The following is a 9,101-nucleotide window of genomic DNA, read 5'->3' on the forward strand; positions in this document are numbered from 1 at the left end:
CAAAGCAAAGTTTGAAAAAAAAAAAAAAAAGGTTTAATGACGAGAAATGTAAAACAAAACAAAACAAAATGAATGTTGAAAAAGATAGAAATAATGCCTTGAATAGTCTAGGGGTTTAATACAAGTAGGTCTCAGTATGAAGCAGTATGAAACTATGAGTGAAAAACTAGCTTTCTCCTATCTTGGCCCTAACTTACTGAGAGACCTAGCACAAGTGTTCTCCAACGTGGCCCTGAGTTTTTCAATAGTTCCAATTTTATATTTAAATCCTTTACTGATTGCAAGTATCCCAATCTTATATTTACCCAACGGAAGATCTCGATAAATAGGTTGCAAAGAACTCCTAGCAGTTCTGCCTTGGCTTTGGCACAGAATTACTCGAAGACACAATATTTGCTGAGAGTACCTTGAGGGAGATATTCTGGACTTCTCTGAATTTCTAGGGAAATTATCAGCGGACTTTCCTCTGTGGTTGAGTAATGAAGTATGTCAAGGGTTGTTTGAGTAACCGATTTTCTTTGCTTGCTCCTGGTCCCCACTTGCTTTGCATCTCACCATTGAACAGATGGCCCGCTGGAAATTGTCATTGACCACCACATACAGTAATAGGTTACCAAAGGTGTTCAGGGCAGCTAATGGTTTAGAAACAATATAAGCTTCATAGATCTGATTCTCAGTAGAGCAGCTGATGGAAAGCAGGCGAGATTCGATCCGAATGACCCGCAAGATATGGAAGGGCAAAAAACATATATAAAACACGAGAAGTAGCAGAATGGTTAGCCTTCTAGCTTTCTGCTTAAGACAGCTGCGAGTCTGAGGACCTTGGGTTAGGGTGTAGATAATCATTGTGTAACAAAGTGTCACTATCACCAGGGGAAGGCAGAAAGTAGTTGTGGTCAGAATTACGTTGTACCATTTGAGAGTGATGAGGTCTTCTGAACTGGTGAGGTCAAGGCAGGCAGAACGATTGGTCTTGGTGGTTGATGAGATCAAGAAGTTCACTGGAATGACAGCCATCAGGGAAACGATCCATACCACAGCACAGGCCACCACGGCCCATCGAGTTTTGTGAACGGAAAAGCAGCTCATCGGGTGATTGATCACAAAGTAACGGAAGATGCTGAAACAGGTGAGGAAGAGGATGCTGCTGTACAGGTTGAAATGGAAGCCAAAGCGGATCAACTTGCACATGAGATCCCCGAAGATCCAGTTCTCGCCACTGGCGTAGTAGTGAATCAGGAAAGGGAGGCTGGTGAGATACAGCAGGTCTGTGCAGGCCAGGTTCAGCATAATGACCGTACTGCTTTTCCAGGGTCGCATTTTGAAAATGTAAGTGGAAATTGCCACCGCATTCCCTGGAAAGCCCACCAGGAAGATGATGCTGTAAATAACAGGGAGGTAGTGCCTCCTGAGTGAGATTTTTTCATCAGTGCAATTACCAAAAGCAGCTGCATAATCAGGGAAATCAGATGCATTTGCAAAATCATCTAGTGGCTCATTCATGGTTGTCTCCTTTCATCTTGCAAGAAAACAAGAGAATTCAGTTTGGCGATATGAATTGACAGAAGCAACTCCCTGATAAAAGAAAATAGAAAACATTAATGTTAGAGTAATGAAAACAATGATCCACTTTTAAATGAAAATGGCTCTAACATCCTAAATTTGCCACTTTTTCCTCTTTAATCTCAAAAGAGATCCTGTGGAGAAGAAATTGAATTTCTAAGAAAATGGCTGTGAGGCGAGTTACTAAAGACATCTAATACTAATATAAAAGTTAAATTACCATGAGAATTAATATGAAAGATTGGGGGAAAAAAACCCACGCAGAGCTGTGGAAAACAATTTGACGAGGTTGCTGTTTGGGCAAGCCATAGGGTATCACCATTAGAGATTTTAACAACAAGAAGACCCATCATTAATCAAGTGTGTCATACTTTACCTCTAAACTTGACAAAATGCTGAGAAGTATTTCTTATTATCTCTGTTTCACAGAAGAAATGAAGACAGGGAGGTTACACAACCTGTCCCTGGTAACATGGCTAGTGGCCTAGTGGCATGGCTCAGATCAGAACCCAAGCTCATCTGAGTTAAAAGTTATTCTCTTCCTAACTTACCTCACTGGGCTGCCTGTTAATCTGTATTACTCTAAATAATTGATGGAACAGGAAGTGCAAAGGCATTGAAAGACTGAACACTGGAAAAATTTAAAACGTAGATTTCATGCACTGCAACATGATATGTATATACGGTAGATTTAATTTTAAATGTCAGCTCTTCCAACCCATTTTAATTGCTAACATAATTCGTTCCGGGGACTGGGGGCTGCAGGGGGAGGAGGAGCCGCTTTAAGAGCTTGCGCTCTATCACCAGACAGACAGCCTGACCTTGATTCTCAGTTTAGCCAAAGAGTAGTTGTCCTTAAACAAGTCGTTTAAGCTCTCCAGGGCTGGGAGGAGTGGGATTTAAATTTCCTTCTTCTCGCTTATCAGTGTTTTCTAAAACTTTGAGAGTGGATTTCTGCAATGAGAAAAGCATGAAGATCATATAAAAGAATTACTAACAATTAACTTATTATTCGAATGTAAATAGCCTTTGGTAAAATGCATCCACTTACACATTTATGGAATGCCCACTGTGTATTAATTAGGCACTCCGCCAGGTCCTAGGGATATAAAATGAATAACACACACAGATGTACAAACCACTATTGCAGTCTACTGGGGAAAATGGACATGAAAATAATTTTAACAAAATATAACTGTACCTCATGGGGCTGTCAATATACTAAAAAACAAGGCAAGAAAAACACTTGGAACACAATTGGGCACATAATAAGTGCTCAGTAAATGTTAGGTGGTTGTTAATAACCAAGTCCTTTGATAGATGAATGGTACAAGGCTGCTGAGAGCACGAAGAAGGGAGGGAACAGCTACTTGGAGACTAGTAGAGGGCACTAAAGGAAGGTCATGTACCAAGGAACATATAAGCTGACACTAGCAACAGGATGAGAAAGGCATTCCAGGCAAAGAAAATAGCATATGCAAAGGCACCCAGATATGACAGAATTGAAGGGATCAAGGGGAGCTCAAAGTAGCAGAGTATGGCTACTATATTGGGGGCACTGGGAGATGAAGCTGGAAAGGGAAAAAATCGCTAATAATAAAATGGTACCTCCTGTGTACAAAGCACTCTTCTACATGTCTTATATGTATAAACTCATTTAATTCTCACAGCAACCTGGTGAGGTAGTGCTGTGATCATCCCCATTTTACAGATGAAGAAACTGAAACACAGAGAAGGCAGTGATCTGCTTAAGGTCACACAGATATTAGTACTAAACCAAGATACAGGACGGGGTAGTCTGTCTGCAGAGCTGAACTGCCTCTCACAAGTAGACAAAAGGCAAATAAGTGCCCTATAATAGCAAAGACGAATTAGACTTTATTCTGGAAGAGCTCAATAAATCAAACTCCTAAATTGTGTGATCTAAGACTAAAATGTCCATAATACCAGAATCCACCACTTTGGGTTGAGAGAGGATTAAATGAATTAATATAAATAAAGTGTTTTGAAGGGTGCCTGGCAAACAGTAAGTGCTGTATCAGTGTCTGCCACCATTACTACTATTACTTGGTACTAAAATCTACACTATCAAGCTTTTCTCAGCATACTACAGAGGTATATTTCATACTGGCCCAACTTAAATTTGAAATTAGTAGATTTCTCTGTTGATTCATCTTGAATATACTATACTCTTCCAGATCTCACTTAGGGTGCAGATCAAAATGCATTTAAACATTTATTACTTTATTCTGAATGAATTGGAAAAAGAATGACACAGAGATGCAAAACTTGCCACTGGGCAGCTGTTAGGGGAGGCCAGTGCTCCCTGGGGCCATGTATTACCTATTAAAAGTGAATGTTTCTCTTCTTGTCTCTCACTAGCAATGCTATTCCTAGAACTATCACCTATGCAGCAGTAGAGGGGAAAGGAGTCAGGTGCTGTTGGCCAGCAAGGATGCTGTGAAGCCAGGAAACCGCAGTGGAGAGCGGTTTTTCCCTTGGCCAACACCTTACATGGGCTCATGGACAGATAGGAGGCAATAATTTGAACCTAAAGAAAATGATCATGGTTAGGCAGTCCATGAAGCAGCACTGCCTGAAGTCAATTTTTAGAAAGTCAAGATTTAAATCCACACTGCATGTCTGTCAGCTCCTTGAAAGCAGAAACATGAAGTCACATTGTACCCCAGAGGCCCCACACACAGAGGTGCTCAATAAATATATGCTGTATACCTACAAGAACAATGAGGAACATCAGCAAAATTTATCTTGTGCTGAAGGGTTAGTGAAGCAGCAACTATTATTTTAAAAAGTTTGGTTCTTTAATGACTTTTAAAGTAAAGTGCAAAATTAATTTCTGCCATTGCCTTGCCATGTTATGGGGCCACTTTAAACAATAACCTTATCAGGAAAAGACAGGTTGTAGGTAGAAACAACCAACTTATTGTTTTGAAAAACAACAGTTCGGCTTGGGATTTAATGAAGTTGATTGACGAACTGCAAGGGAGGAGGGGCTAACTAAAAAATTTAACCCCCCTCCCATAAATCTCACCAAAAGAATGGTTTGAGTTTACAAAATATGTGCAAAGTTAAGAACAGCAGACAAAAACTGTTCTAGGCTGTGAGCCAAGCAGAATGAAGTAGCCTCTTTCTCTGGTAGTCCCAGAGTCCTGTGCAATTCACTGCTACTGCCCAGAGCACCAGATGTCCAAAAAGAAATCATTTTCATTCAAAGGACATTAAAAATTAATGTGGCGTATTCCCTACTCTTTGCTACAACAGTGGATCTCAAACAAAGGGAGATTACAGATCACCTGGAACTGTTGGGCTCTATATAAATCAGAAATAATGATCTATTAAGTTTCAACATAACCAGATATATAATTTTGAACTAAACTAGATGCCACACAAATAAAAGCAAGCACCAAAGATTTGGGAAAATTTTATAAAGGAAAAATACAATTTTAATCTTCAATTTTTTTTTCTCTGTAGATGGGATGAGACTGTGATTGTTTGAGCCTAATTCCAAGATATTAATGTTTTGGGAACACCCAGCTTGAGGACCACTATCCTAATGCCATTATGTGGATAAAGAAGGCAGGACCAGAAATGGTATCTAATCAAGTGGCAGCATATATTACATCACATCCATAGAGCATTCTTGCCCATTTGGTAGGAACAAGTAAAGCAGGATTAATGTTAAAATGATTTTTTAGGGTATCTGCTAATTTTGTAGTAAACTCCATATCTAACAGCCTCCCCCCACTGCAGCTCCCCACCTACCACAGACACCCTCGGGTTTCTCTGGTGCCCTCCAAAGCTGAGTTAATCTCCATTCTCTCCTCCTTTCCCAGCTGCGGGTGGACCAGGGAGACATAAACGTGGAACGCTTCACCTATCACCTTCCTTCAGCGTTCTGGGAGACTCCGCAGCTGGGGTCACATTTGGTTACCAAGAAGAAACTTAGATAGACCTTTCATTCACAAAGATTCATCTTGGTTTCCTCCTCCACATATTTGTAAACTACTTTGATTTCCTACTAGTGGGAAACAGACCAATTCTTAACGCAGAAAAATGTATGACGTGGATGAATGTTGTATTCCCTTAAGCCTGAAGGAATCCCTCCACCCAGCTCTTCCCTGAATCCCAGCTTTCAAATGAGGATCTGCAACTCAGGCATCCTGAAAGACCTTTAGGCCCAAAGCTTTGATTTTCGTTAGCTGTTTGATCTCTGGAGAACCAAATAAAACCAGGGAAGCTCTTCACAGAAAAATGCACCTATGGACACAAAAATGGTACATACAATTTAGAGGTTTAAAGACAATTGCAAACTAGTTTGCTTAATCTATAGCACAAAACAAGACAAAAGAAAGGCATTTCAAAAGAAGAAGTTTTGCTGTTCTGCTTGTTTTAGGGGTTGTGGCCAGTATCCTCGGGCATTGCCAACACCATAAAGCCTAGAACTACACGTGTGAACCAAGAACGCATCCGGGGGGGCAGAATCGATAGAGGTAGGAGATGAACTGTTTGTCGCCAAAGTCCCCCAAAGACCCCAAGCTTTGTCGTGAAAAAGACAGGAGATGAGATCGATAATCCAGAACTTTTCCAGGTCTCCCTGAGACAAATCTCAGGCCATCCTAGGGTTTTATTTTTCCAAAATGCACCCCTGCCCCTGCCAGGATGTGGGGTGCTCCTGCTGCCTCCAAGAGAAGAATTTGGGGGCCCCTGCTCTGGCCACCCCCCAACCCTATCCTGCCGCAGAAACGTGCCCCGGGGTTCTCTTTTCCCTCAGGCTCGGGCGCCCCTCGCCTTCCTACTCCCGGTCCCAGATAAGCGCAGATCCCCACAACCAGCTCCCTCAGGCCCGCAGAATCCGGCTCCCCAACCTCGACTCACCTGGCACCCTGGCGCGGCCGCTGTGAGCCCCGAGTGGCTGTCGGAGCGCGGCTGCACCCTGGTGGCAGGATGGTCTCAGCTGAGGCCAGCGCGTAGCTCCTGCCCCGCCCACCCCTCCGAGGCAGGTGAGCGCTCAGGTCCCGCCCCAGCAGACAATGGACAGCATCCTCCCTCGGCCGCTTTCCAGGCCACCCAGGGACACAGCAGCTTCACTCCCGGGGACTGCTGAACATCCTCCATGCCTGTTTGGAGCGAAAGAGAGTATTTGCAGAGGTGCATAAACAGCCTAGGAGGAGGGCTTTCGCCCCAGGAAGACTGCAGTCCTGTTGTCTGGGTCCAGAAATATCACCTGCTTGCCCACAGTTCAGGACCTTTAATTTAGCATGAAATGGAACGACTTAAATTCTGGCCCTCTAAATTAGAGATGTCCACTGAAGTGTCTTTTCACTGTATCCACTTATGAGCCTGTCCTCCATTGCTCAGCAAGGTGGTTTAAAAATAGTTCCCAACTGTGTGGGAAGAGCTGTCTTCATCTCCAGATCTAGGATTCAGCCCTCTTGCCTTATGACGTGGCAACAGCCTCTATCCTTCTCCGAAACTCAGCTACATCGTCCAAGAGAACAGGATTCCCAATCATTGAACTATAGGATCCCTTCCAATATCAAAAACAAGTTTTTGTATTGCCCAGTGGGGTGCATGGAGAAAGCCCTTTCTATCCTTTTCCTGTGGATGGGCATTAAATTTCCCTTCTGCACTGCCCTGTTGATGGGATTTAAAGCAACCAGTGTATCCTCTGGTCATGCCAGCGAGCCAGAGCAAGATTGTTAAACCAGTTATCCCAGAGCCCAGTGAGAAGATCCTTCCTAGCTGATGGTTAGGGCAGCACTATATTAGGTATTTTTTATTATTATGCTTATCTTTATTATTTGCATCCCAGGCTCTCCCAGGAAACATTTTGCATTCAGAGAAAAATTATTCTACAATTTCATTCTTTTAAATCACTGCCTCAATTTGTCATTTGGAATTGTTTGACCCTATTTTGTTCCAATCGGTCCACACTTTCACTCACCAGACCTTTGCTGCTTGACTATCACGTATCAGGCACTGAAGAGATAAAGAATAAGACATAATCTCTGCCTTCCCAGAGCATATGTCCTCGGAAAAAAAAACCCAATTAATTTAAAAAGCGAATAGGGTTTGATCCTGGTAAATGAAGATGCTGTAAGTGAACATAATCCAAGTGAAAGAGAAAAAGAAATCAGTAAAGGCCTTCTGGGGTGAAAGACATTTGAGAATTTTTCTGATGATCAAGATTTCCAAGTAAAAAGGAAATGACTTAAAGAGATTATTTAAAAACAAATATTGGTTTCTAGAATTTTAGACGCGAAAGGAACATTTTAGAATATTCAATCCTGACAATGTAAGATGGTGTAACCACTATGGAAAATAGTAAGATGATTCCTCAAAAAAATTAAAAATAGAATTACCATATGATACAGCAATTTCAGGCCCCAACAACCAGGAAAAAAAAAGGAAAAAAAATTGAAAACAGGGACTCAAAGAGATATTTGTACACCATGTTCATAGATTATTCACAATAGCCAAAATGTGGAAGCAACCCAAATGTCCATAAGTAGATGAATGGATAAACAAACTGGTATATACGTATAGTGGAATATCATTCAGCTTTAAAAAGGAAGGAAATTCTGACACATATTACAACATGGATGAACCTCAAGGACATCATGTTAAGTGAAATAAGCCAGTCACAAAAGGACAAGTATGGTGTGGTTTCACCTATATGCAGTACATATACAGTAGTCAAATTAATAGAGACAGAAGGCAGCATGATGGTTGCCAGGGGCTGGAAGTAGATGGAATGGGAAGTGTTTGTTAATGGGTACAGAGTTTCAGTTTTACAAAATGAGAAGAGTTCTGTGGATGATAGTGGTGATCACAGCACAATAGACTTAATAGATTAAGTCTATTGTGAATAGACTTAATGCCACTCAACTGTGCACTTTTTAAAAATTGTTAAGATGGTAAATTTTTGTGTGTATTTCACCACAATTTTTAAAATCTTATTTTTAAAAAATCCAGTCCTATGATCTCACTTTAAAAAAGAGGACACTGAAAATTAGAGCAGTCCATGTGACAAGCCTGAGGACATGGCCAGAGAGGCCTGGGTAAGACCAGTACTCTAGCCCTCTGCTCTTACTCCTCTGTGCTGAGGGTGGCTGGGCCACTTGATTGAAGCCATTGCTTTACCAAAAGCAATGTGCTGTATTCCAACATTCTAAATGGCTCACCAACAAGATGATTTTTATGAGCTAATTGTCTTTTTTATATTTTATCATTTATCTACTTACTAGAACTCAAAATCTTCACCTATAAAGTAGTCACTTACAGGAAAAAATAAAATAAAATACTAACCAATATAGATCTTAAACATCTCTGAATAAGAGAATAATATAATTTATATATCTTTAAAACAACTTGCATTCGAAAATAATATTGCTAATTTAGACTATGTTTTAAGCTTCAAATTTAGGACCTCAAAGTTGTCTTTTAATAATCCTAAATCAGACTTACATAAAGATAAAATTCAACTTCCATTTAAAATTGGTCTCTTGCCCAGATTC

General features: G+C 41.0%; 1 protein-coding gene across 1 annotated transcript; it reads right to left on the minus strand.

Annotated features, from left to right (window-relative positions):
- Positions 1 to 390: 390 nt before the first annotated feature.
- Positions 391 to 2,142, minus strand: OXGR1 (oxoglutarate receptor 1). The gene is made up of 2 exons (XM_011355503.1): positions 2,115 to 2,142; positions 391 to 1,519 (listed from the first exon to the last, which is right to left on the minus strand). Exon 2 carries the CDS (start codon positions 1,501 to 1,503, stop codon positions 490 to 492), a length of 1,014 nt encoding a protein of 337 aa, XP_011353805.1. The 5' UTR covers positions 1,504 to 1,519; positions 2,115 to 2,142; the 3' UTR covers positions 391 to 489.
- Positions 2,143 to 9,101: the final 6,959 nt, after the last annotated feature.

The sequence above is a fragment of the Pteropus vampyrus genome, unplaced genomic scaffold (genome assembly GCF_000151845.1).
Source record: "Pteropus vampyrus isolate Shadow unplaced genomic scaffold, Pvam_2.0 Scaffold21, whole genome shotgun sequence".
Taxonomy (NCBI): domain Eukaryota; kingdom Metazoa; phylum Chordata; class Mammalia; order Chiroptera; family Pteropodidae; genus Pteropus; species Pteropus vampyrus.

Bases quoted from the DNA above. Each gene is read 5' to 3' on its own strand.
- OXGR1 (XM_011355503.1), bottom strand. From the start codon at position 1,503: ATGAATGAGCCACTAGATGATTTTGCAAATGCATCTGATTTCCCTGAT.